The 27,464-nt window shown below is 46.2% G+C and overlaps 1 protein-coding gene across 1 annotated transcript; it reads right to left on the bottom strand.

Annotated features, from left to right (window-relative positions):
• Positions 1-2,436: 2,436 nt before the first annotated feature.
• On the bottom strand, positions 2,437-25,989 carry SLC7A8 (solute carrier family 7 member 8). The gene is made up of 11 exons (XM_033169265.1): positions 24,592-25,989; positions 21,264-21,468; positions 20,971-21,122; positions 14,871-14,996; positions 14,412-14,565; positions 13,941-14,064; positions 13,738-13,841; positions 4,250-4,346; positions 3,850-3,999; positions 2,957-3,134; positions 2,437-2,839 (listed from the first exon to the last, which is right to left on the bottom strand). The coding sequence occupies exons 1-11, from the start codon at positions 24,716-24,718 to the stop codon at positions 2,691-2,693; spliced, it is 1,566 nt and encodes a 521-aa protein (XP_033025156.1). The 5' UTR covers positions 24,719-25,989; the 3' UTR covers positions 2,437-2,690.
• Positions 25,990-27,464: the final 1,475 nt, after the last annotated feature.

Here is a 27,464-nt window from a genome sequence, read left to right as displayed (position 1 = left end):
GAAATGGGGGGGCACACATGCACAACAGTGTGAAAGTTCTGTTGCAGTTTTGCCAGCGTTTGCACTGGGGGGGGGGGCCTTGCTTCAGGAAGCCCCCCCCCCCCGCCACCTACCGGGACCATATTGAAATTTGCAAAAGCTTGCCGTAGTTTTCCTCTGCGGTGTCTCTGAACACCAGCAGGTGGGGCCCTGAGGCCAGTGATGCAACTGCACTGAGATATGGAGCAATGGAAAGAAAACAAACAAACAAACAAAAGTAGTTGCTTTTGAGGTTGAAAGGGAAGGCTTGCCTTAGAAGCCTTTGGCGGTGTGCCCGCCCACCTGGTGTGTAGAGCTCTTACTAAAGGATGCTTTGGCAGAGACCTCCCAATTAATTTGGTAATGGCCTCCAAAAGTTCCTCCTGCCAGAGGCCCAGGTTGCCCTTGCATAGAAAGTTGTCCAAATCACTTCACTCTGCAGTGAAAGAACCAGCCTCTTTTATAATTGCCACTGCACCATCTAGATCACCATAAGGAAACAAGGGGTAGGGAGATATGGGGATAGACTTCCCGTGTCAGGGAAGACTTAACTTTCACCTGTTTTGTTTCCCTTTCTTATATATTATAGATTGTTTTTCCTTTGGTAACTTTGATGGTGTGTGTGTGTGTGTGTATTCTCCCCCTGCCCTCCATTGCATCCATAGAACCTTGTGAGGTTACCTTAAGATGAGAGTGGCTGGCCCCAAATCAGTCAATGAGCCTTGTAGCTGAGTGGATTCGAACCAGCCACACATTTAAAACACCATGACACCGCTTTAACCATTGTGGCTTCCCCTAGGACTCATGGGAACTGCAGTTGGTTAGGGACGTTCAGAACTCTGAAAATTGTTCCAGTTACAGGTAGGTAGCAGTGTTGGTCTGCCATAGTCAAAACAAAATAAAATAAAATAATTCCTTCCAGGTAGCACCTTAGAGACCAACTAAGTTAGTTCTTGGTATGAGCTTTCGTGTGCACGAAAGCTCATACCAAGAACTAACTTAGTTGGTCTCTAAGGTGCTACTGGAAGGAATTTTTTATTTTATTCTGAAAATTGTAGCCCTGTGAGGGGCATAGAAGCCTTGTCACAACTGTCTCAGCACCTTTAACAAACTACAGTTCCCAAGATTCTTTGTGTGGGAGGGGGGAAAGAAACAAGACTGTTGGGTGGCTTGGCTGTACTCTATAAACATAAGGTGCAGATGTGACCTGAGCCTCCCCAGCTGACACGCACTCTAACCACAGGGGCAAATCAGACCTTTCCCTCCTGTTGTTAGGGGTAAAGCGAACTCTCTTGCTCATCTGACCACCTTCAGTGGTCCTTTGGGGGCTTGGAACCCTGTCAGTCCAGCTGGCTCCAACAGCAACAGGACACAATATTATTCAGGATTGTGCAAACCCCAAAAGCTCTGAAGTGGCATTTCTAAACTGGGTGAATGGGCAGTGTTGTCTTTAGAACTCAGCAGGGAGGAGGATGGGGGCAAAACTATTGAGTTGGCTCTGCCTTTCATTGGCTCTGGCTCCACCTGCCATTGGTCTTTCTGCCTCCGATGCTACCAGGCACCACTGAGACCTGTCAAGGCCTGTTTCCATCCCAGTGAAATATAACTGCTATGTTCTGTTGCCACTACTGTACATCAGGAACCAAGTTGCTGGAGGAGGGTGGCATACTACATGCCCAGCTTACGGGCTTTCTGGGGGTAGATGTCCAATGCGTGAAACTAGGCACACCTTCAATTAAATCTAGTGGGACTCTTCTCATGTTCTTGGAGGACAGGGGTAATTTGTAGATGTGAGGGCAACTCCTGTCCCAATAGCGAAAGTCTTTATGCCTTACCTTCTCACATTGCGGTGCAGGAATTAACCTTTAAACCTGCCTTTCCTCACTCTGTAAGGTCTCTCCGATACTCCTGAGTCAGTTTCTACCAGCATGCTGTGCCAATGAAAATGTTACATCGCCTTCTGGCCAACGTGTTCTGTAAATGGAGGTTTATCTTTCAAAATTTCATTGAGTGGAAAGACTGGCATAGTGCAATACTTGTCAAGGTGGTAGCCCAAGTTCGCTAATCTCTGTGTAGCAATTCCACTGGGAAAGCAAGAGTTAGCACAATGGATGGTGTGTAGAAAGCAGTATTTTACACATCCTAGAATCCAGCATTTAAGGCAACAGGGATGGCAAGTTTAGCTTAATTTATTACATCAAAAAAAGAGAGAGAAAGAGAAAGAGAAAGAGAGAAAAGTGAAAAATACAAGGACACAAAAACCATGGGAGAGGATCGTCTCCCACGAAATGAGGTTCAAACTCAAAGAGAATATTCCCAACAATATAAGGCAACAATAACGAAGGAGCCCCTTCCAGCAGGGTGCGCCGGGGATGTGGGTGTGGGGTCGTTGGCTGTGAGGAGAGCTCCCATCTTTTCCAGCTCCAGCAGGGGGCACTGCTGGTGGGGAGTGGTGTATGTGGGTACTCCAGCCCCAGCAGTGGTTTAGTGCAGGAAACTGGGTGAGGCACTAGTGAGGCATTCCCAGCTATTCCAGTCCCAGCGTGTGGTGCTGTTGGGAGCAAGAAGAGAGCTTTAGCTTTGTAGGGAGCTCCCATTTACTTCAGCGCCCCCAAAGGGTATTGTGCAACCTGTCACTGGCTGCTTCTTCTACCCCCAGCCACCAAGAAGGCTCAGTTCTGAGGATACTTCGAGTCTTCAGTTCCACACATTGGCTCCAGCTGTTCTTTGGTCTCTTTGCTGAGGTTGGTTTTAGGTTTCCCTGAATCCATTTCAGGGTACACAACAACACAAAGCTTCTGTCCTAGCCGAGTCACTACCTCTGCAAGAAAATAAGAGTAAGCGGGTGAGCTTTAAGATAGGAGGAGAAAACCCACAGCGTCATTTTTCAAAATGGAATTTCAAAAAATTCCCACCCAATTATCTGCCCATGACTCACCAACAAATGTGTGGAAGGCAGGTGGTTTGTGCTGCCAATGCACACCTAGGTAGTAGACTGGGACACCCGTCAGCATGATGGCTAGACCAATCCCACACACCACAGGTTCTGACCATAAGCTGAACACCAACAGGAAGGCCCAGAACAGCAGGTAGATTATGGGGAAGAACAGGCTCACCTGGGGAGGAAAGAGATGGGTTGGATCTGGGCAGGAGCATCAGGAAGTGGCATGCAAGGGAAAAGGCTGGGAGAACAGAGGTTTCTCTATTAAGAACAAAGCTAGCAGAGGTGGGATGAATCCTAGCCCAGTGGTAGAGGACATGCCTTGCATGCAGAAGGTCCCAAGGTCAGCCTCCAGTACCTCTAGCAATGAGGATCTGCTGCTGCTAGTCAAAATAGGCCAAAAGTGGACCCACACTCCCAAGACACCCACCAATTTTGTTAGCAGTGGTGGTGCCACGGGGGAATTCTTTGCTGAGTGCTCCAGAAACAAGAAGTGGTAGTCTGCTCTGCTCCAATGTCTCCCAGACCCTCAGCCTTTGCCCTCACTCAGGAAGCACTCAGGTTCTGGATTACGTTCCTGGGTCATATACGATCCTGTGGCCCTTCAGATGCTCTTAAAAGACTCCAGCTCCCATCAGCTCTAGCTAGCAAGGCCAATGGCCAGGAATATTGGGAATGTTCAGCAACAACTGGAGGACTACAGGTTCTGGCATAAAGGTTTGATTCAGCTGGAAACAGGAAATTTAAAACCATGTGTTTTAAATCAGTGGTGTGACTATGATTCAGCTCAATCCATCCTGTGTGGTTCCAAGGGAAGACAACACTGGTGTGAGAAGGTGACAGGGGCTGACACAAATAGAGCAGCAGAAATGTGATGGCAGGCGTCTTACCTTGATGGGACGGTGTCGGTGAGGTTCCCGCCAGCGCAGCACAACTTGCCCAGCCACAGTCACTCCATAGAACAGGTAGTTGATGAAGCCCACATAATTGATCAGGGTATATATATCACTTGTTACTAGCATAAGCAATGTTGAAAGACACTGCCAGAGACAGACAAAAGGAGAGAGAAAATGCAATTATATTGTTTTCAGAGAAATTGCCCAAGGCACTTGGTCTGCCAAACTGACAGCACCTGCCGGCTAATCCCATCAATTCCCAGGAAAATGCCCCTGCCAGGTTCTTCAGTCACTGGCGATTCTAACTCTGTACTGGCAGACACTTTCTCCTCATCCTTCACTGATGCATCAACCGTCCCCCTCCCAACTTTTTTTTTTTTTTTTGATGACTCACAGTGAAAAGTAGGGCAGGTATGGGAGTGCAGCGTTGCACGTGGATCATAGCCAATACGCTGGGCAGGTGGCCTTCCCGGGCTCCAGCAAAAAATAGTCTGTGAATGTTGGAGAGAGAACATGGTAAATGCAAGCAATGTGCTGCAATATTATTTACTTAACTTTGATCAGCACTGAGGAAGGAAGCTGGCTCCACACTGTGAACAGGACTTACTAATGAAAAGAACCTGGGGAAGAATGGGGAAGGGCCAACTTATTTCCCCAGTCCTAATATAGGTGTTAAAGTAGAGCTGAATTAGAGAGGTAGCACTATGAAGACGTGGGTGAGCAATGCAGTTGTGTGTGGAAGGGGAACCGCTGCTATAATGGAACTTGATAGCTGAGGATTTCAGCAGATGGAACCTGTAAATGAGAATACCTCACTGAATGTCTGCAGAAGGCAGTGGGTTGTGTCCACTGGTGCATGTCGGAATACGTTTCACGGATCCGCCATGGATTCATAATTATTTGGTTATTTTATAAGTTTTTCGAGGTCTATTTTTGGTATAATTGCGCGTAAAAGCGAAAGTGAAAGCATGAATGAATAGTGTGGTTCACTTATGAGATTAATCCGCCTTTATTTTGTAGATCCGGTCATGTTCAAAGTTGTTAATGAGCGTTAAACTTGCTTCCCGCCTTTTTGGAGGGCAGCAACAGTGATTTTATTGGTTAAAGTACTAATGATGATGTCACGTTTGTTCCCTAATAAAAGGCAGAGGCACCCCGCTTAGGCAGGAGGAGTAGCACGAGACCGCACGTTCTTCTTATGTTCTTTTAGTTGGGTTTTAGTTGAAGTCAAGTTTAGTTTAAGGGACTAGGAGCGGGCTGGACGGGTTGGATGGGTTTTTCTTTAGTTAGAGTTAGATCGCGGAAGATCATTCGGTTTTAGTTTTAGTTAGGTTTTCTTTTAGGTTAGCCTAGGGTTAGGCCCGCGGAAGATATTTCGGTTTTAGTTTATTTAGTTAGCCTCGCGGAAGATTGGGCGCGCAGGGTCTTTAAGCTTAGGGGAACTTAGCTTAGGGGACGAGCCTATGCGGGTTCTGCCGAAGCCACTAAAGATACAACCGGTGTCTGTCTTCCTTTGGGGTTAAAGGGGGGAGTAAAGTAAAAATTTTAATTTCTTTAATTTGGTCCGCCTATTCAGAGTCAGGGTATATATTTATTTTCACGAGGCAACTGTTCATTAAAGAAGGCAATTAGGAACTCACACTTCATCGGAGTCGTCAATTGGCTTACTCATCATCCTTCAGACTGTGAGGCTTGGCCGGCGACCGTGCTCAAAAGCACGCGGAACGCTGGCCGCTTTCCCCGCAACTGGTACCTCGTGCATAACCAGTCTAAGGCCGTGCACGAGGAGCTCCAGCAACCAAACCCCGACAAGTGGTGCCCTCTCTGAGGCAAAGCGCGGTTGAAAATCGCTTCCACAAAGACTCCGGTTAAAGGCAACATATCGGAAGTGGCTCGGAAACAGACATTGAGAGGTGAGGTATAACGGCCCGGTTTATCCAGGATTTCGCTGCAGTAGCGCGAATCCACCGCTTGCCCAAAGTAGTGTAAATAGAAGTCGCACGCGTATATTTTGCCCCAAGGGGTCCCCGGGTAGAGCGGCAAGGAGTTTAGTGTAAGCCTACGGGCAGAGTAAGGTCTTCCCTAAAGCCTACGGGTGGGAAGGGTTCTGGCAAAAGCCTACGGGTGCCAGGGTCTGGCAAAAGCCTACGGGTGCCAGGGTTTTCGGTCAAAGCCTACGGGTAGGGCCGGTGTCTCCCGAAAAAGCCTACGGGTGGGAGGGAAAGGTTTTCTGGCTAAAGCCTACGGGTGCCAGGTTTTTCGGTCAAAGCCTACGGGTAGGGCCGGTAGCCCCTAGTAGAAGCCCACGGGTGGGGGCGGAGGTTTTCTGGCTAAAGCCTACGGGTGCCAGGTTTTTCGGTTAAAGCCTACGGGTAGAACCGGTGTCCCCTAGTAGAAGCCTACGGGTGGGGGAGGAAAAGTTTTGGAAAAGTGTTTAAAAAAATGGGCTCCTCACTCTCAACTGCTCAAGTAAAATTTTGTGAAGATTTATTGTACCTTTTGAAAGAAATGGTCACCCTGTCTCTGAATCAGAAGTAGAGCTTTTAGTTAAAACCATTGGGGAAATTTGTCCCTGGGTCCCTAAGGAGGGAACGAAAGATTTAGCCTCATGGGAAAGGATCGGGTTAGAATTTATGGCCAACCCGAAAATCGGAATTCCTGTACAATTAGTATGGAGCAAAGTAAGAAACTGCTTTCAACAAATCGCTCCAAGAAATGTTTTGCTTAATGGAACAGTGAATTTAGGAAATACTGCTTTTAATAGTGCCCCTGTGCTGCCGCTTGCGGTTGTGCCATTTTCGGCCCCCTCGCAGCAGCCAGTTCAGGCCCCGTTGTCGTACACGCACTCGCCCTTGTCCAATTTGTCGTTGCCAGATTCATTGCCGCCTGTGCCGGTGCAGCAGACGCCGTCGGCCTTTCAAGCCCCGCCGCGGACTGCCCCACCGCCAGTCGCTCAGCAGTCATCGCAGGCCTTTTACCAGCCAGCGATTTCAAGTCAGCAGCAGCCGCGGACCTCGCTCCAAGCAACGGTCCCGCTTCCTCCATCGCAAGCCGCGCTTTTGCCAGCGATCCAGCAGCAGCAGCAGCAAGCAGCCTTTTTGCCAGCAAACCCTGCTGCCCTGCAGGCCGCGCTCAAGCCAGCAGCTCCAGTTTTGCAGCAAGCTGATTTCCAATCAACAGCAATCCAAGCTTCAATGCAAGCAGCACAACAGCAATTTACCAACCCTTCAGCACCTCCAATGCCAATGCAGATTCCAAGACAAGAGCAAAGCCAAACAATGATGATCCAGATGCCAGGACTTGCAGTACAGAGCCAACAACCTTATGCTCCAACTTCAAGTCAGCCATCTTGTCTTCATCCAACTTCAAGTCAGCCATCTTGTCTTCATCCAACTTCAAGTCAGCCATCTTGTCTTCATAGTCAGCCATCTTCAAGGCATCCAGATGTCAAAGACTCTTTAGCACCATCTAGTGGCTCATCATTTGGAAAGCATCAAGAAGATTTAAACTCACTGATGCCACCTACAGACCCTACAGCAATGCAGCCCATCTGCAGAACCCAAGCTTTGGAAGCAGCTTTGGGACAAATAGACTTTAGTGCTGATCCAATGCACATCTTTCCAGTGATTCGTGCCAATGGAGGACAACCTGCAAGATATCAAGCCATTCCTTTCGAGACACTACGTGAACTGCGAAAAGCCATACGCGAAAATGGACTTCAAGCTCCTTATACTAGAAGTTTACTTGAAGGACTGTCCACTAGTAGACTTCTGCCATCTGATTGGAAGTTGATTCTTCGCACCTTCCTGTCGCCTACAGATGCTCTTCTGTGCCTTCAAGAGTGGAAAGAAGTAGCAGCCAGACGTGCAACGCCACTTGCCACAGAAGATATGCTCACAGGATCAGGACATTACTCCAATCTCAATCAACAGCTAGCCATACCTGATGCTGCACTTGTCACCATAGCAGACATTGTAGTCAAAGCTTGGCGCAGACTACCCAATCGCACAGATGCTAGCTCAGTATCAGGATTCGCTGCAGTTAGGCAAGGTCCAAAAGAACCTTATGGGGACTTCGTGGATCGCCTGATTGTTGCAGTGGAACGCCAGATAGAAGATCGTCATGCCAGAAACATGCTGACAAAACAACTTGCCTTTGAAAATGCCAATGATGACTGCAAGAATGCCCTAACAGCAGTTGCAGCTCGTCCAGATGCCACATTGACTGAGATGCTACGCGTCTGCCAGAATGTCGGTACCCACTCCTACAAAGCACAGCTCTTGGCAGCTGCGGTACAGATGCCACGTCAAGACAGCTCTACGCCAGTCAAGAAGTGCTATGGGTGTGGAGGCGATGGGCATTTCCGGTCGCAGTGCACAACAACGCCAAGGCCTTCTGCCAAGCCGCCAGAGAGATGTCCCATCTGTCAGAAAGGATTTCATTGGGCGAATGATTGTCGCTTGAATCCACAAAACACATCACCTACCTCATCTCCAGTTCAGGGAAACGGTTCTGCGGGCCGCGCCCCGGCCCCGGTAAAACAATAGGGTGCAAGTTCAAGAACATCATGAAGGTCAACCATCCCAGAAAGGTGAACAACGCTACTCCTTATCCAGGTCATCAGGAAAAAAGAGTGATCCAGAGAGATATCCACTCTTCAGATGTCCAGAGAAAAGATGTGACCTCATCAAGCATTCAGGTTCCAGAGGTTTCATCATCTGCCTTACCTATTCAAAGGGTTCCAGTAGAGAACACAGCATTCAGTTCACCTTCTGCTGACCGCCCTTCAGTTCCTGCTGATGTTGATCCTGCTTCACAGCAAGCAATCACAGTCAAGCCTCTGATCGCAGAATTGCCTTCAACGTTGAGAAGACATCCTACTGAGGTCAACCTTGCAGCACCTGAGCTTTATTCATCTTCAAATCAAGGTCAATCTGTCATTGAAGGACATTTGCCCTTGATGAAACAGCAGTGTTCAAGTTGCAACCCAGCTGATGATCACTTTCCATGTGGCCAAAGAATGCAAGTGAGTGGGCCAGCTCCCTCTTGTGGAAGCTTAAGCATCACTCCAGTTAACAATGTCCACACCTTTGTGTCACCTCCAGCTTTTAAGCTCAGCCAGCCACAATCAAATAATTATCATGGACAACAACTTCAACTGCCTTGTGTCAAAGAAGAAGTTCCATCCTGCCACTTTGATGCACGACTGACTGAATGCCAGCAGGTTCAACAGCATCAGCAACTTTTACCAACAGAGGAACCTCAAGTTTGCCAACTCAACGCCAAGCAGCTTCAGAGTTGCCAACTTCAGCAGTGCAAAAAACCCGAAGCCAAAAAGATATCTTCAAACACTGCCAACGAAGAACAAGAAGAATCTTCTGTCCCAGGTATACCACTCTTCTTAACAGAGGACTGTTACTTTTCAAATCCATGGTTTGCTCAGCAATTGCCAACATCCATTCGTGGTCCATTCCCAGACACTTCGATTTGCCTTATCCTGCCTAGGATGGATCGCCTCCCTGCCACAGTCACACTGACTGCAGGCCTAGTTCGAATCACAGATTCATCGCAGTTGCTGATTCCAGGATTTTCAACTGTTCCTTGTGTCCTGACAAAAGGTTTGGAAATTGCCAGACTCTATTTGCTTACTTCTACGCCTACAGCTCCTGTAGACTCTTTGCCTCCTCAGGCAGCAATGGCGCTAATCAAGATTACAGAAGAACGCCCTCATCTCGTCTTAGAAATGGGTGGACGAAAGATCAAGGGTCTTCTTGATACAGGCGCAGATGTCACAGTGATCGCCAGAAAGGATTGGCCTGACCAGTGGGCAACGACTGTCACCCAGGAAGTCTTCGGAGTCGGAGGTTTCGAACCCGCCCACCAGAGCGTGCATCCGATTACCTTCCAGTCAGACTCAGGCTCCATGGTGCAGCTCCGTCCACTTGTTATGGATGTGCCTATCACCCTTTGGGGTAGAGACTTATTGTCTAAAGCAAGAACTGTTGTCCATACACATTTTTGATGTGGGCCTTTGCATCAGCGCCAGTACATGCTCTTCCACTCACATGGAAGGAAGGACCCCCTGTATGGGTCGACCAATGGGCGCTGACGTCAGAAAAGCTCGCTGCAGCAGAGGCCCTAATCAAAGAGCTGCTACACCGGAATCACATGCAACTCTTTACTCTCCATCAGTACCTCATGGATAAAGCTCCACAGTCATTGACTTTAGAGTGTTCCCTTGATAGTCTTCAAACTGTCCCTTGCAGAAAACCTATTGCAAAGTTCTCCTGGAGAATTTCACTGCTTGGTAAGGTGAATTCTCCTGTCTACAAGTTCTGTTCAGCAGCATCTTCAAGCACTCTCACGCCGTTGAAACTTTCCTTTGTCTCAGTGATCCAATCGTCAACCATGGGACGCTCCTTGCTATGTTCCGTGCTGTCTTTTGCATGGGCATTCTGTTGGCTGGTTTTGAATGGTACTCACCGTGCCTACAGATTGCTGCCATCACTTCTTGCAGCATACCTGTTTCCAACCAAAACCGCAAACCCTTTTCACCTGCTTTCTGTTGCTCTCTACCTGGTTGCAAATATGCTCCGCATCTCCCCAGGTATTCTTCTGGAGTATCTTTTCCTGCATCAACCAAGAACTCTACTACAGGCTCTTCAGGCAGTTCCTCCTTGTGCTCAGAAGTACTGTCTTCCGCAAGGAACTCTTCACCTGAAGATCAAGTCATGTAACCCTGCGTGGTACTTACCAGCCTGCATCTTCAACGACAACCCCTTGTTGCTTAATCTTCTCAGCGGAGGACTGTCCCTACTTCTGCGGAAAGAACCCCTATTTCCCACACCTGTTTGTGTGCTCAACTCCATTCTTCACTCAAGAAACACGCTGGTCAAACTTTGCGTGAAATTCGATACTCCCTTTTCATCACAAGCCGTGATGTCTAACTCTGGTTGTTAGCTATTCGCTAACTTCTCAACTTCCTGTCAAATGCAGCAACTCTTCAACTATCCTCAACCTATGCCTTTTGTTTGCCTCTGGGCAGCCCCTTGGTTCCTGGCTGCCTAGATTTGTTCCAGTTATTCTCATACCTGCATTCACTAGCAGATCACCTTGATTTGCTTGCTTAACCTCCTTTCTTCTACAGGTATCGTTGTTTCTTCAGAGCTCGATGTTTCAGTACTTTCCTGAGCCCCATGAACTTTTCCTGAGTTCCAGGACTATTTCTTCTACATGGTCATGTGTAGTCGGAGAAGAAGACGACCGGCAACTCATTCATCGTCTTCATCCTCCTCTCCAACACCATTTTGCAGTTCTAAATCTGTCTTGTACTTTATATTGTACTTGTAAAATTGCATATTTACCTTTGTATGCTTCTTGAAATATCCGCCTCGCATGTTACATGTGTTTTCCATATAGCTTGGTAATTAATGATATGGATGTTTATATATATGAAACTTTTCTGAAATAGTTTCCATTTAGAGCGTCACAATTTTGATGATATGGAAATGTTTATGTAAGGTCAAAGCATTGTCTTTGTGCAGTTCTAGTCATAGACATATTCATGCATATATGTTTTATTTCAGTAATCCTAAATCTCCACGTTGTGCTTGCAAAAGTTGTAGTTTAAAATGTGGTAACATTTATATGCCTTATTTGAAATATTTCCTTTGGTCAAAGAATTGGTCATTCTCGGATTTGTTCAAGATATATATGTCAAGTCTGGTGGCGTCCTACCCTTTTGGTACCCCTATTTACTTTAAAGATTCCCCCTCTATATGCTACCTTTGGCAGTAAACCAGGTTCCCAGCTTTTCCCTTCACCTTGTTTCCTGCTGTTAATGGGAGACCCTTATGTAGCTGGTTTAATTCCAATTTCGTTTCGCTGGAAACCCTTGCGTAGATGGTTTAAATCCTCATCCTGGCTGGGACACCTTTATATAGGTAGCTTAAATCCCCTCTAGTGGCGCAAACCACTTGTACTTAGGTGCCTTAAATCCCCTTTCTGGAATCGGACCCTAGTTCCCCGTTACCTGTGGTCGCTGTGGTAAGTCCAGAATCTGTCTTCCTGAAAGTTCCCTCGATTCTGTAGCCTCAGTGCCACACACCTTTTATGTTTCCTTATCCATTTTCCTCAGTTTTCCAAATAAAAATTAAAAAAATGGGGGAGGGGTCTGGGTAGGCCATGTAGCCCCAGCTCTAGTTATACTTTAATTTTGGGTCCCGGATCGGGACCTCTCTTATGTTTGGGCAGTCGTTATCCGTTATTTTTAATTTTGGACCTGTATCAGGTCCTCTCTTGTGTTTGGGGAGTAATTTGTTGTTTTACGCTGCACGCGAAAGTATATATGCTTATGAGGTGATTTGTTGTGTTACACTACGTATTGAAGTATTTATATATGCCTAAAAGGTTTACAGTGTATCGGATCGATCATTTTTTATGTTCGGCTAGTGGTTTGTTATTTTCATGATTTTATTGCTACATTATTGTACAAGTATTTCCTCCTATGAGGGGGATGGATGTTGATGGTGTTGCTAGTGTTTATATCACAGTCTTGATGTGGACACTGCCAGCACTGTTGACGCTTTGCCTTTTCATGTCAAGGTTTATATCGAAGCAAATGGTAATGTTTATGTCAGATAAATGCTTATGATATCTCTAACCTTCCTTTTTTATATAACTAAATCAAAAATAATTTAATTTAAAACAAAAAAAGAAAGATGATATGTCGGAATACGTTTCACGGATCCGCCATGGATTCATAATTATTTGGTTATTTTATAAGTTTTTCGAGGTCTATTTTTGGTATAATTGCGCGTAAAAGCGAAAGTGAAAGCATGAATGAATAGTGTGGTTCACTTATGAGATTAATCCGCCTTTATTTTGTAGATCCGGTCATGTTCAAAGTTGTTAATGAGCGTTAAACTTGCTTCCCGCCTTTTTGGAGGGCAGCAACAGTGATTTTATTGGTTAAAGTACTAATGATGATGTCACGTTTGTTCCCTAATAAAAGGCAGAGGCACCCCGCTTAGGCAGGAGGAGTAGCACGAGACCGCACGTTCTTCTTATGTTCTTTTAGTTGGGTTTTAGTTGAAGTCAAGTTTAGTTTAAGGGACTAGGAGCGGGCTGGACGGGTTGGATGGGTTTTTCTTTAGTTAGAGTTAGATCGCGGAAGATCATTCGGTTTTAGTTTTAGTTAGGTTTTCTTTTAGGTTAGCCTAGGGTTAGGCCCGCGGAAGATATTTCGGTTTTAGTTTATTTAGTTAGCCTCGCGGAAGATTGGGCGCGCAGGGTCTTTAAGCTTAGGGGAACTTAGCTTAGGGGACGAGCCTATGCGGGTTCTGCCGAAGCCACTAAAGATACAACCGGTGTCTGTCTTCCTTTGGGGTTAAAGGGGGGAGTAAAGTAAAAATTTTAATTTCTTTAATTTGGTCCGCCTATTCAGAGTCAGGGTATATATTTATTTTCACGAGGCAACTGTTCATTAAAGAAGGCAATTAGGAACTCACACTTCATCGGAGTCGTCAATTGGCTTACTCATCATCCTTCAGACTGTGAGGCTTGGCCGGCGACCGTGCTCAAAAGCACGCGGAACGCTGGCCGCTTTCCCCGCAACTGGTACCTCGTGCATAACCAGTCTAAGGCCGTGCACGAGGAGCTCCAGCAACCAAACCCCGACAGGTGCAATGGGATTTGTGGTTCCTCTCCTCCTCCCATCCCACCCAAAATCTGCTCCAGAGGGTACACAATCCTTCAGAGCTGAATTTGAAGGTGCACCAGGGTGCTGCATGAGACAGGAGAGGAAGCTTCATTGCACATACAAATGTCTGTTGTGCCAGCAGAGCTGCAGCATTTGGGGTATGTACTCCCATGTTTACTCACCTAGAGGAAGTGAAAAGTGATCCATTTACTCCTCCAAAAGTGGAAAGGGCAACAGAGATGGGCATTATCCAAGCCATGACTCCTAACAGTTTCTCTCCAAATGTCTGTGAGGAAGGGAGCAGGAAGAGAGCACGTGGTTAGGGGCATTGTATTTGGAAACAAGGGGAAGGTGAATTTACACAATGATGTAGATGGGGCCTCACCACTGCGACAGCATTGGAGGCCAACAACTCCTGGGGCGACATGGCAGTGACATAGGCCACATTGGCGAAGACATAGACGAAGGTGACCAGGGGAATGGAGATGAAGATGGCTCGAGGCAGGTTCCTGTGAGGAAAAACAATTACAGTCGTGCCTTGGATCTCAAACGCCTTGGCTCCCAAACAAATCGGCTCCCGAATGATCGAAACCCAGAAGTGAGTGTTCCAGTTTTCGAACAATTTTCAGAAGCCAAACATCCAGCGTGGCTTCTGCAGCTTCTGATTGGCTGCAGGATGCTCCTGCAGCCAATCGGGAGCCGCACCTTGCTTTTTGAATGGTTCCGAGAGTCGAACAGACTCCCGGAACACATTCTGTTGGAGAACCAAGGTTCGACTGTAGAGTGGAAGAGAGGAATAAGAGTCAACGTGGGTCTCATTCTCCTGTTATCACCACCAAGGGGGACGCTAACTCACTTGTAAGGGTCAACCAGCTCTTCAGTGACATAGTTGAGGAAGTTCCAGCCCCCATAGGCAAAAGAGCCCTGTAAGAAGGATAGGGCCACCAATCCCACATCTGGTGTCTGGAAAAATTCAAAAGCATGTTTCGGCTCCAGCCAGAAATATTCACCTGCACAAAGGAAATATTGAAATACAAAAGGGTTCTTTAAACAAAACAGGTGGGCTGTTCTCCCTCCCTTTCCCTGGGTCAGCTAATTCTCCCCTTCTCTGATACAGACTGGGACAGGAAACTATGGAAGCCAATCCACTCTCTAAATCAGCTTACTAAGGAATGTTGATAACCCTGAATTTAAAACACTGCAGCTTGTTCTCCTTGGGGTGTGTGTGTGTGCATGTGGGGTGGGTGAGGGGAGGCAAATACAGTGTGTTGGAGAGAATCCTGTCCCTTCTTTGTCTGACCAGGTTGCGCCTCACCTTTGCAGATCTGTACGACTCCCATAACAATGATAAGTCCCAATGCTAGCAGTTTCCCTGCCGTGAAGATATCCTGGACACGTGTGGCCCAACGCACGCTGGCACAGTTCACCCAAGTCAGCAGTACTGTGGAGAAGCAGGAAAGTCAGTGAGGGTAGGGACTGTCAACATTCCTCTTCTGGCCCAAATCTCTCAGTCAAGGCCAGTTTCATGACTGTGGGACACAACACTGGAGCAAGATAATGCTGGGAGCAATGTGTTTCGTTAGGGGCAAATTCAGATGCAGCACTGGCACTTTCCAGGAACAAACAAGGACAGCTTTCCGGTTCAGAGCAGCTACAGCCTTCCTTGGTTTTTGACTGAGATTGTGATTATGGCCTGGGTTATATTCTGTAAATATCTCGTGATATCACCGCCTCTCATAATAAAATAAGGGCACAAATATATTCTGCTGCTACAACTGTTTAAGGGTGAAGCTATTCAGAAAGAACAATTTATGATCAGCGGACAAGTGATCACAGATACTATTTCCTGGGCTGTCCCTTATTATTTGAAGGGGACCAAGATACATGACCCACCCCTCAGGATTGTAATCTGGGGTTAAGTCTCTGCCCAGCAGTATATGGGAAGGAAAAAACCACAGTTCCTATAAATATTCCTGGAAGTTTGAGGGAATGAAAAAACAAACAGATGAGGGAGGTGGAGGTGGTGACCTATTTGGCACCCAGCCTGACTGCATCAAAACATCCCGTCAGCACAAACAGCCCCTGGCCCCTGGTAACCTAACACCACACAAACAGGGTTTACAGACAGGCAGGCAGATAGATAGATAGAAACCCTTACCCCCCTAAACCTTCCAGTGCTTACCCACCACAGCAAACAGGAATGACAAATCAGATCTTCCTTTTATCCTGCCTAAATTCATCACACAATCCATCACACTTCCACACTCCCCACGATATATACACAAAACTTTAACAATAGCCAAAATGTAGAGGCAAGCTATCACACATACAAATGGTCTTATAAAAGGCTGCAGTTGCAACAAAGAATTATTTGGATAACTATGTGCAGGAATAATCACTTGCAGATACATTAACCTAACATCCATGTAGTGGACAAATGGGGAACCTGTGGGGCCCTCCAGATGTTGCTGGACTACAGGTCCCAGCATCCCTGACTAATGACTATGCAGGCTGCAGGGGCTGATAGGAGTTGGAGTCCAATGGCATCAGGAGGGCCACTGGCTTTCCCATTTGCCATTCATGATATAGCATATCAATACTCAGACTCAGCAATACCACCAAGGCATAACTGTATGCCCACATTTACTCTCTGGTTTACACAAAGAAGCAGTACTTTTTCAAAACATGAAAAACTACCCTAGCACAGGAGCTTAATGCTTTGTTTGCAGTGCAGGGAGAAAAGAAACTTGACATCTAGGGTCACATACATACACACACTCTCTTTCATGACAACTCTTTTTTAACTTGGCAACAATTCCACCACAAGTTGACATTAAAGTTTGAAAAAAAATTAAACAACTTTGAGGAGTGAGGTACCTGTTCTCCAGATACATAGTCTGTTTACATTATGCATCAACACCCATTATGCATCAACACCCATTTACTTTGCTATGCAGAGTATAAATGTAATAAATAATAATAGCAATGATAGGCCAAGAGAAGGCTCAGCAGCCCACACTGAGAATCCTTAATGGTTGCTCTACCCTAACATCATGCATGAATACATGCATGTAGATATATGGCAAGGAAACAAATGTTGCATTGTTTATGTTTCTCTTGACATTCTTCAGATTGTCAGATACAGGGGTGGAGGAAGGGAGGTGTGGTGGGGGCGATCCGCCCTGGGTGTCACCACTGGGGGGGGGGTTGACAAAATGCTGGGCGGCACTCACCATGGGGCCTGCAGTGTGCCCGAGCCACGCTTCTCTCCTGGGAGTGACGCGGTGGCTTGGGCGCGCGCAGGCTCTATGCTGCCCCAAACCATCTGCCAGCCACCTCCCCCTCAGCTGTAGGGCAGCTGAGTGAGAGGAGGCAGGCAGACTCCTTGGAGGCCTCCCAGGTGCAGGGCACGCACACTGCCCCAGGCGCCCAATCAGCTTGCTCTGCCGCTGGTGAGAGGTAAATAGGTATCTCATTCGTGCTCTGACCAATGTCCTCTCCTTGCTTTTTTCTTTGGAGGGTGGGAGGGAAGGAAGAGAGAGTTAACAGGACCCCCAAAACACAACAGACCAAGAGGAAGTGGAAATTTCTCTGCTTACTCTGCATCCCTTTGCACAATAAGTTCAAGTCCAAAAGGCTCAAAACAGGAAGCCTGGAGGCAGCATAACAGAAAACCAGTCTGGGGCTGGGGAGAGGAGAGCAGTGTGTGCGCGCATTTGTGTGTGTGTGTGCATTTTAAGGCTGTTTAACATGGGTCGGCAACATGTGGCCCATGGGCTGGATGCGGCCCACAAAGACCGTTTTACTGGCCCACGAGCCGCCCCCAAACCAAGATGCCCGCTCAGTGAGTCCCCCGCGTGCTGCGCTAAACCAGCATGGCATGGGGACTCACAGAGTGGCACCGGAAATCGTGTCTGCGCACACGCAGATACCAGAAATCACATCTGCACACGTCCAGACGCCGGAAATTGCTTTTGCGCATGCACGATTTTTGGTGTCTAGGCATGTGCAGAAGTGATTTCCAGCACCGCGGACATGCGCAGAAATGATTTCCAGCATTGTGCTGCGCCAGTCCGGCCCACAGACTATATCCGTGGGAGTGATCCGGACCATGGCCGGTAAACTGCTGACTCCTGGTTTAACACATGAAATTTATCTATAAAACAGAGATTCTCGACATAGGAGATTATGTGGAGGCTGGCTAGCCATCTGTCATGGATGCTTTAGTTGATATTCCTGCATTGCAGGGTGTTAAGACTAGATGGCCCTTGGGGACCCTTCTAACTATGATTCTGTTATGTGACGTAGTTATGTGCTGCATACAAGTTGGAAACCAATATGACTGCCTTTAAACTATATGTTAATCACCCTGAAGAAGCAAGAGTATTTAACAAGAGAGTGATGTGTGTTAAGAGGTAAGTAGTGCACATTTATTGCCCTTGGATATATACTTTAAACAACTTTATTTCATCAGGAACATATTCCATAAACTTCAAGGGGGGTTGTCTATAGGAGGGATTACAGTGACAGTGAAGTTATGTGGTCAATTACGTATGAATGGAGGGTGAAGGTAGTGAGGATGAGAGTCTCATCTCCTTTCCAGGATAAAGTTGGGTCACAGAGACTGTAGAACTGTTTCTGCAGATCCCCAAAAGAGGATGTCAGATCAAGAGCTAGATTTGGTTCGAAGATCCCAATAATAGATTAGGGTTGCCTAAGGTTTCGGAAAGGGATCTTAGGAGGAGCCCAGGAATAACTCCAGGATGAATGGGTGGATCTGAGTGTAGGATTTCTATGGGGAAATATGTTGTGGTTTTGTGTGGGGAGTAGTAGTGTCAAACTGGTACCGGAATGAATATTTCAGGGGTGGGAGGCGGGAGAGCTGGCTTCACAATATTACAAGAACATATGTTACTGCCTTATGTTCCAACTCAAGAGTCAAAACTCCTGGAAGTTCCCTTGTTTCTCAGTATCTCTGGCACTCAGCAGGAGTGGATTAAGGTCAGTGAGTCTCCAATTCCATGGGATCCTTTCAGATACAGAATCTCAGAGCTGATGCTGGAGCCAGAGGGTGTGGCTCAGATCTCTTGCTATTTTTTTAGCACACACTGTCCCAGGGGCTAATCAAAACCAGCCACCCTATTCCTGACCTCAAAATAGATCCAGTGCTTCGTTCAGAGAGGTCAGAGACCAGTAATGCCACTTCCATGGCATCTCTGTGTCCTCCTTTAAAGTACCAACAAATTTACCCAGGCCAGTTTGTGGCTACCAAGCTGGGACTGGTACAGGAAAACAACATTCTGGCCTGTTCTAGGCTGCTTGCTTACGTCAGTCAGCACTGGAGATACTAAACAGAAACCATAGTACACGAGATAAAGCGGATTAAGTCTTGCTTCACAAGGCTCTGGTGACACTGCCCAATTCCAGTCTCGCAATGATTACCTCTAGTCATCAGCCATAGCCCTCTCTCTCATCAGTTTTCCTGCTAAATATTACCACTGGCTATTCTGAACCACCAGTATTATCTCTGTTTGATTGATTGAATTAATTTATGAATTACTTCACACAAAGCGTCCTGAAGTGATTTAACAATAAAAACATCAACATATAAAATGAAATTTCTAGGCAAATATAGATAAAGGCTGGGATAAAAATCTTCACTTGAAAGGCATGCTGGAAGAGAAACAAGACTTGAATCCTTCAACTGTAATTGACAGTCCAATGTTATCTGTTTCCGCAATCCCTCCAGTCTGGTTGTTGTTCTTTACTAATTCCACAGCCTTTGCATTCCAGTATTCGATTTCAAAATTTGGCCAAAAGGCCTATTAGTAAGCAGCTCCTCTTTGTTGAGGTCTGGAGGCATAGATTTTTCTTCTTCCCTGCCTCTCTTTCATATGCACATATAATCTCTCCCTTTTTAGCTGACTCAGCTGCTGAGTAACTGGCTTTAACTCGATGGATAAACTCTTGCTGAGCTGCTGCAGCTGGCTTGCATAAGCGCCTCAGCCAAATCCCCTCCCTGGCTGGTGCTTGTCTTTCCCCACCCCCACCCCTGCCCTGGAGCTAGAAAGGAACGAAACTAGTTCAGGCCTGATTTTTCCAGCAACTGATGTCCTAAAGTAACCCCAGGGAGAATTACCCCTCCTAAATGTCTTTGAGTTCATGGGGAACACAGCTGCCCACTCCCCACTGATTAAGATTGGGGCAACTGTGCAGACATCCAAGACAGGACAGGTGGGGGGAGCCTGTAGACAGACAGACAGAAATGGCTTAAAGCTTTGGTGAGAAGAATCTCCTGACATTTGGGCATTCCTTATACCTCCTGTGTTCCTCACTCTGAACCTTCTAACCTTTCTGCTCCTGTCTTGTACTCATTGCATGTGGGGTCCTGTTAGAGTGGGGGGGGGCACACACACCATACATTTAAAGCACACACACACACTCCAAGAATCCTGAGCACTGCACCCCCTCACAGAGCTACATGTCCCAGCACCCTTAGCAAACTATATTTTCCAGAATTATTTGGAGGAGAAATTCCAATGCTACTTACACAGCCTCTGCTACAGCTGTGGGTAAGGAGCTCTATTTCAGATTAGCAGGATGCAAGATGCACACCAAAGGACGCTCAACATTAAATTGCAAAAAGTACCCTATTTTAAGAACGTTTATTGTCATTATTTGTATTTTATAGCTCACAGTACCTAGAACACAGGTCAAATAGTGATACACCTTTCCAAAAGAGTGAAAGAATTTGTTCTTTTGGCATGTAGGCCAAATGCACATTATTCCACACATTTGTACCCACTCCAACTCCAAAGAGCTCAGAGTGGCTTACATAGATGTGAGTTAACCTGTTTTATTCTTACAACAACCTTGCAAAGTAAACTAGGTGTGAGAGAGGGACTGGCCCAAGGTCACCCAGTAAATTTAGTGGGCCAAACAGAGATGCAAACTTATATCTTTCTGGTCCAAGTATAACAGCCTAGCTTCAACATCACACTGGATATCGTAATAATTACTAAATGTGTAGAAATGGTGAGTTGGCCAAAGCTATACATGCCTCCAAGGAATAACTACACAAGGTTTGAAACTCTTGAGGGAGAATATGCTGTTGGCTAGATCTATTGTAACATAACTCTAGGGTCTTTGAGTAGATAAAAAGTGCTTCCAGAATGTCACTATTTTGGGGTGTGATTCAGTCACATACCAGCAAATTCAAGTTGTTAAATCATAATTGATGGCGGGGGTTGCAGTAAGGAAAGTGATGGGGAAATGCACTGGAAACTGTGTGATAACTCTTGTCTTGGCACAATGTCATCTAACCTCCCTGCAAGGAACTTATAAACTGCTGCTTCAGTCAATCTGAATCAGCCCAATATTCATGGCTAAAGGATGGTAGTGGGCTCAGTACTTACAAAGGCAGACCCCAGCGAGCAGTCGCAATCCGGTTTCTGGGGGAAGGCAGGTGGGGAAGAGTGGCTGCAGTACGTAGTTTGAGAAAGTGAGGGCAATAACAGCCTGGTTGGTGGGGTAGATCACCAGGACAGCAATCCATAACCGCAGGAACCTTGAGAGAAATATTCAAGTGTGAAAGAGTTGGACAATCTGCCTCTCAAAACTCATCCCCTCCTACTTTTAATCCTGCTCCACTTCCCCATCACATCCCCAGCCACCTACTTACATCCTTATTTCCTCTTTCCTCACTTACCCAGCCAGTCCCCCAAATATGTCCTTGACATAGGAATAGTCGCCTCCAGATTTGGGGATGGTGACTCCCAATTCTGCATAGCACAGAGCCCCCACGGCTGTGATAAGACCCGTTACAATCCACACAATTAGTGCCAGTCCTACTGAGCCTGCATTCTCCAACACACCCTTTGGGGATACAAAGATCCCTGATCCAATGATGTTACCTGGAGAAGAAACAAAGGGGTACAGAGAGATTAGAAATCATAGAGGGAAATGGTGAGAGGGGAGACACTCTCTAGTGCAAAAGCCCTCCAGGTGCCATTGGACTTCAACTCCAGCCAGCATGACCAATGATTAGGGATTTTGGGAACTGGAATGCTGCAACTTCCAGAGGGCCACAGGCTAGCTACTGCTGCTCTAGTGCAACAAACATTGTAGTTACCAGTATCTATATGAGTTTGCAGAGTCTAAGATACTGGCCCGAGAAGTGGAATTACCCTCTGTGTCTAATAAGAAAGGTTAACTTAGGGTGACATTTAAATGTCAGCTTCTTCATATATCACCAACTGGAAAATACACTACCTCTTGTACTAATCAAATTCTCTGTCTGGTAAGAAGAAATAGAAATATCCATGTTTGGGTTATAAAACTTTTCAGAATGGAAATTGTTTATACCACTTTGTTATTTAACTTATTTTCTATTTCTATAACACCAAAGATGATATGATATAATATAATATAATATAATATAATATAATATAATAATAATATACCCAATTTTTAAGGTGAGGAGGAAAGTCTCAGTCTGATCTTCCAGTCCTGAACTTCCAGTCTGAACTTTCAGAAGTTCAAGACTTCCAGTCCTATTTAAAGTCAACTCACGTTGACTTAACATAAGAATAATAGAAACAAGCACTTAATTCTTAGCAAATAGGTTTAGTACTGGGAGGTTAACCATCTATTTTCCCCCCTACAGGTGGCCTGATTGCACACGTATGCCAAGTACTTGCAGATCACGTCTCCTGTGTCTGGGGAAGCCAGGACTGTATGCTTAGCAGCAACTAGCCTATCTGTGATTCCAAACCTTCCATTTTTTGCTTTGATTCAACATGCTGAATCTGTATTGCAGAAATGGCCCCATGGCCAAAGCAGGGAGGTTAGCACTTTTAAAAGCAAACTTCTGGCCCTATAATTGCAACTGTGGCTTCAATGCGTATAGAGGACATTGTGTGCAAGGGATGATCATCTATAACCTGGGAGATGTTCCAAAGGCATCACTGGGGATCTCAGTGTGGCACATTTCTCTTTGTGAAAAAGAGCTTTAAAATTATCAAATAGGGAAAAAAAATCACTGGAATATTCATCCAGATAAACCAGCTCTTTCCTCCCATATACACCTACCTATTATTTATGCATTTGTCCCTGTCACTACACTGAATACCTCAAGAATGTGCACTGTTCAGCTTTCCATCCTTGTGGACACATTCTGGCTCTATTCCCATCACAGAATCATTCCACTATTTTTCATTAAGAAAATTAAAACTCTGCAGCTGTGAATTGAAGCCAAAGGGCTAGGCGGAGGTATGGCTGAAAGTACCAGCCGCAGGGTAGGGTTTGGCTGCATTGCAACAGGCCAGTGGAAGTGACAGGGGCCAGAGAATTATACACAAAACTTGAGAAGATGGTGCAGGGGGTGGCTAAGGGAAGAAAGAGGGATGAGGGAAAGGCTTGAAAGTGGCTTGAATATGTGGAAAGAAATACAGGAGGAACTGGTTATGTGTCGTGCTTTGGGAAAGTGGAAAATCACCCTAAGGTGGGCTTTAATGATCCTCCTGATCAAGAAGGAACCAAAGAAACAGGGTAAGGAATACTGAAAAGTGCGGATAGATGACAATTTGCCATCCTAGGGTGCAGAGATGGAGAGAGAGCATAGAGCAGTGCAGTACACTGTGGAATGAGGGGCAGAGGCAGTGGTAGGAGAGCTCAATAAGTAGTACAATTTGGGTATTAGTGAGGCTTAGACATGTAGGGAAACAAGGGTTTTCTCTCTTTCAAAGCGCTTCCTCGTCCTCGTCCTCCTCTGTTTGTTCAGCGGTCTCCTGGCACCTGCTGAAACAAAGCCATCTGGAATGAAACTGATGGGAGTTGGAACAAACATGCTCCAAGAGCCACGTTCCAGCTGCACTGGAGTGGAAAACAAACTCCAGTAACTAACTGTTTGGGGAACTGTAAAGGTACGATCTGCTCCTGCATGGCTCTGCTGGCAGCCTTTAAATCAGAAGTCCCCTAGGCCATGGAACCCTACATACAGTAATTTTATTTGTATGCCGCCTTTCTGCGGTTCAAACCATGCTCACGGCAGCTTACATGAAAAAAAATACATAACTAAAGTAGTTGTAAACAATAAAACAAACATAAAAATACATAACCAAACTGAAAAAATTCCACATAAATTACAAGATACAAAAAACCAAAAGCAACCATCTCCACAACAAAAAACCCCAAACCACACTGCAGCCCAAGAGTCTTAAGTTGCATCTCCGTATGAGGCAGGGACAACTGGAGGACTTCATTGCTTGTCCAGCTCAGAGAGCCAGCTACTTTGGCAAGGGGCAGTTCAGAGAAATCTTGCCCGCCATGAATTTGCAACCCCATCCGGCACAAAGCAGCTGTGTAGGCTCCCATTCTTGCTTGTTCCTGAGATCCATCTCCTTCTGGGCCATGACAGCAGTACATACAAGCATTCCACACCCACTGCTGAGATGCTAATGTTTTTAGGGTTGTATATATTTAACAGCGATTGCGTGTGTCCCAAAACATAGAAGGGCTTAGGGTGGAGTACCACAGCAAAATGAGCTGGGAATTGGCCAGGAATCTGGTTATCTCAATGGAGAATGAAACAGGCTGGGGTTAAGAGGAATTCAGTTGGTGGTGCTGGAACTGCTTCAGGGAGGGGAAGACTAGCTGTAATCAGATTGGTGATGTGAACTGACAGCTCAAAGGTATTTATAGAAAGGAGGGAAAGAAAGACAAACAGAAAAAAGAAACTGTGGCCAAAATTAGAAAGGAGCATAAATAAATAAAGAGAAGGAATGTTTTCATCCCTCATTCTGGTAACTGCAGAATATGAGGCACAAGCCTCCTAGCCGAGTTGGGGCATGGTGCTAATCACTGTTACAGGAAAGACAGAAGATCCAAGGCCAAGATAGAGGGTAGGAGCAGGACCTCTGCTTTCTGGGTGATAGGGGAGAATGAATATCACCCAATGTTAGACCAATATGAGAAGATAGTATTGTTCAGTTCAGGGCAAACAGGGAAAATAACATCCCACCAGAGTCCCCACTCACCCACTATAATGCCACATGCGCTCATCAGCCCAATCTCTTTCTTGAGTGCAACACCACCTCCTTCTGGTTTTTCAGGGCTATCTGAACCCTTCTCGGAACCACCTCGATGACGTGCTCCATCCTCCATATTGTTGAACTAGTCAGCACCAGCACTATGGGTTAGAGGTTGTGGACGGGTCTCCTAGAACTGGAATGACTCTGGAATTCACTCTCTGTCTGCTGGTCCAGTTACAGGCTTGAATCTTGTGAAAACGGACTTCTGCAAACTTTCCAGCTCCAAATTATACCTGTTCCCAGTCTTGCTCTGCCAGTCCACTTTGGGGGTCTCTGTCTGAAATCTTTAGAGTCAAGATGTCCCAGTCTGTGCTTCAGATGATGGCCAGATCTGCTGTCTCTCTTCTAGAAGGAAATTAGTTGTATCTTCTTCCTCTGATTAGAAACTTCCTTTCCAATACCAGAAAATGCTGGATTTGCTTTGGTTTTGGCACCCACCTTGTTAGACCTGAGGTTAGGTCTCTCATCAGCTTTGATCTGGATGTCGGCAGCTAGATTTTCTTTGGTTCTGATATCAAACTGACCCTCTCTCACATGCAGTAAGTACTAGATATATTACGCTCCAAATCACAGGTGCAGATGATGTGGGATTCCTCTCTCACGTCGTTGTTGCCGTTTCTTCTTTTGTAGTTTGCCCTGAAGGGAAGGAGGAGAACCGCACAACAGTGCTGGGGAAACCGACTGGTTTGATCTTGTTTGTGCAGCTCCCACACAGCCACTACCACAGTTTTATTCTGATCAGTGGCGCTTGTTCTAAAAAGATTTTCCTAGATCTTCTTTGTGGCTCAGTTTGTACAGGGATCGCTCTAGGTGCCAGGGTAGTTTCTCATTACAGCGTTTCTCTCGCTTTGATTATTGATTCGCCGGTTTTGCTGTCCCAGCTGAGCTTCTCTCCCCGCCAGGTCTCTCGGCTTCTCATTCCTTCTCGAAGACCAGCTCTCGCGCTTCTCCGCTCTGCATTTGTTTTTCTCCCTCTTGAGTTTCTTTCCCCTGCTCTTGTGCTGAACCAGCCGCTGCCGGTCCTGGGGCGAGGCGGGGGGAGATAATTATTCACTCCAGGAGAGGCAGAGACAGACTCCTCCTCCCTCTCGCCTTACCTCTCCGCTTAAAACTCATCCACGGAAGCTGGTCGTGTTGTCGCTTTGGGATCTCGCTCGCCTTCCTATGCAACTGACTCTCGTTAAGCCTTGTTCGGTCTCGTCTTCTGATAGTATCAAAGATGCCCCGTCCGCTGTTGCAGGGGGTGGGGAACGCGCATTAGTCTGCATGAGCCTAACCCGCGAGACACCAGCTCGTTACCTGAGCAGATTGATCCTCCATAATCTGCGACCCCTGTGGAAACGTATCTGATCGCTCTCATCTGTTTGTGGTAACACCACAACTGGAATCTAGTCCCAACAACTCTTCTACATGATCCCGTATCGTCGTAGGACCACGTGACATAGGTCCTCAGGTTAACGGGTGCATTTCATTTCAGAAAGAAATTACCAACTATTTCAATGCACAATTTTAAAGAATTCTCACTATACATAAAGGTGTTCGCTGTATTGTACTGCGATTCCTCTTTCTACACCCTCTTCCAAGTATCTTTTTCTCCATGTAAGCTTTTAGGTCACAGATCAAACTTAACTTTGCTGCATTGTTTTATTGTGCATTATATTATTTGCGTGTTTTATTACTATGACCCCACCCTGGAATCATTGGAGGAAGGGCAGGGTTTAAGTTTTAAAAATAAAGCTTTCCTTTAGTTAACCCCAATACTTTTCTGGTTACCACCAATACTTTAAGCACGCAAAGCCAAGTTTACATGCTGCTGGATTTCCTCACAAAACTCGTACCCAATCCAGCGCTTTACCAATCTCTTCTTTTCCTCCTCCACCCCTGCAACTGTGGCTCCCTCTTGTTACTTTTCAGGCTGCAAGAACATCAGTTTAGGTTCATCTCCCCCCACCCCCCAGTCTTGTAAAGTACCCTGTGCTGACATTCACTGCAAGCCTTTCGGTAAGGGCACATACTGACAAAATTGTTCTTTGCAAATAATAGTGATGTTTCCGGAAACGGGTTTCTCAGCCTCTGCCATTCGTTGTGGTGATGCTTCAGTTTATCTGTTTATTGCTCAATAGCGTCTATTACAATAACGATCTTAATCTTTCTCCCTAATCATCTTGGTGTGGGTGTGTGCACCGCCAATATACTGTAATCCCCTTTTTAAAAGTGGCACGAGTGCCGATTTTGCTCGATGATGGACGTGTTTTTGGAAGCCCCTCAACTTCCAGACCTGGAAAATCAGAAGAGAGACTTGGCAACAGAAAAAAAAGGACCAGAATGACAGGATTTTGTATGCCCCCACTTTTCCTGTGTACTATTCCTCTTCCTTCTTCCCCCGCACCTTCTGTTCAGTGTCCCCACTTCCCCTTGCTTGGCACATTTCTCCCTCTGCTATCTCTGCTGATCTCGCACGTTCTCCTGCAATGTGGGGGTGAAGTCCAGCCTTTGGGGAGCACCCTTGACTCTTTTTTATCGTCATCTCAGCAGGAACAGGCTAGAGCAAAGGTCAGGGCTGGGAAGGAGAGAAGATAACAGCAGAGAATGAGAAAAAGCAGGGTGTGGGGACGGCAGGGGTAGTGTCTGGCGACTCAGCAGCAGCAGCAGCAACTGCACGACAATCCATTAGAGTTGTGGGTTAAGGCAGTCACATGAACGAAAGAAAAAGGGGAATAACAAGATCAAAGTGGAACTGACATGAAGCAAAACTGCAGTAAACATCTCATGACTAATACCTTCCCTCCACATCCCCAATCTCGAAATTTAACTAGGAT

Source organism: Lacerta agilis, chromosome 14, assembly GCF_009819535.1.
Source record: "Lacerta agilis isolate rLacAgi1 chromosome 14, rLacAgi1.pri, whole genome shotgun sequence".
NCBI classification, from domain to species: Eukaryota; Metazoa; Chordata; class Lepidosauria; order Squamata; family Lacertidae; genus Lacerta; species Lacerta agilis.
Note: the sequence above shows the minus strand (reverse complement) of the source record. Positions and strands in the feature narration are given on the sequence as shown.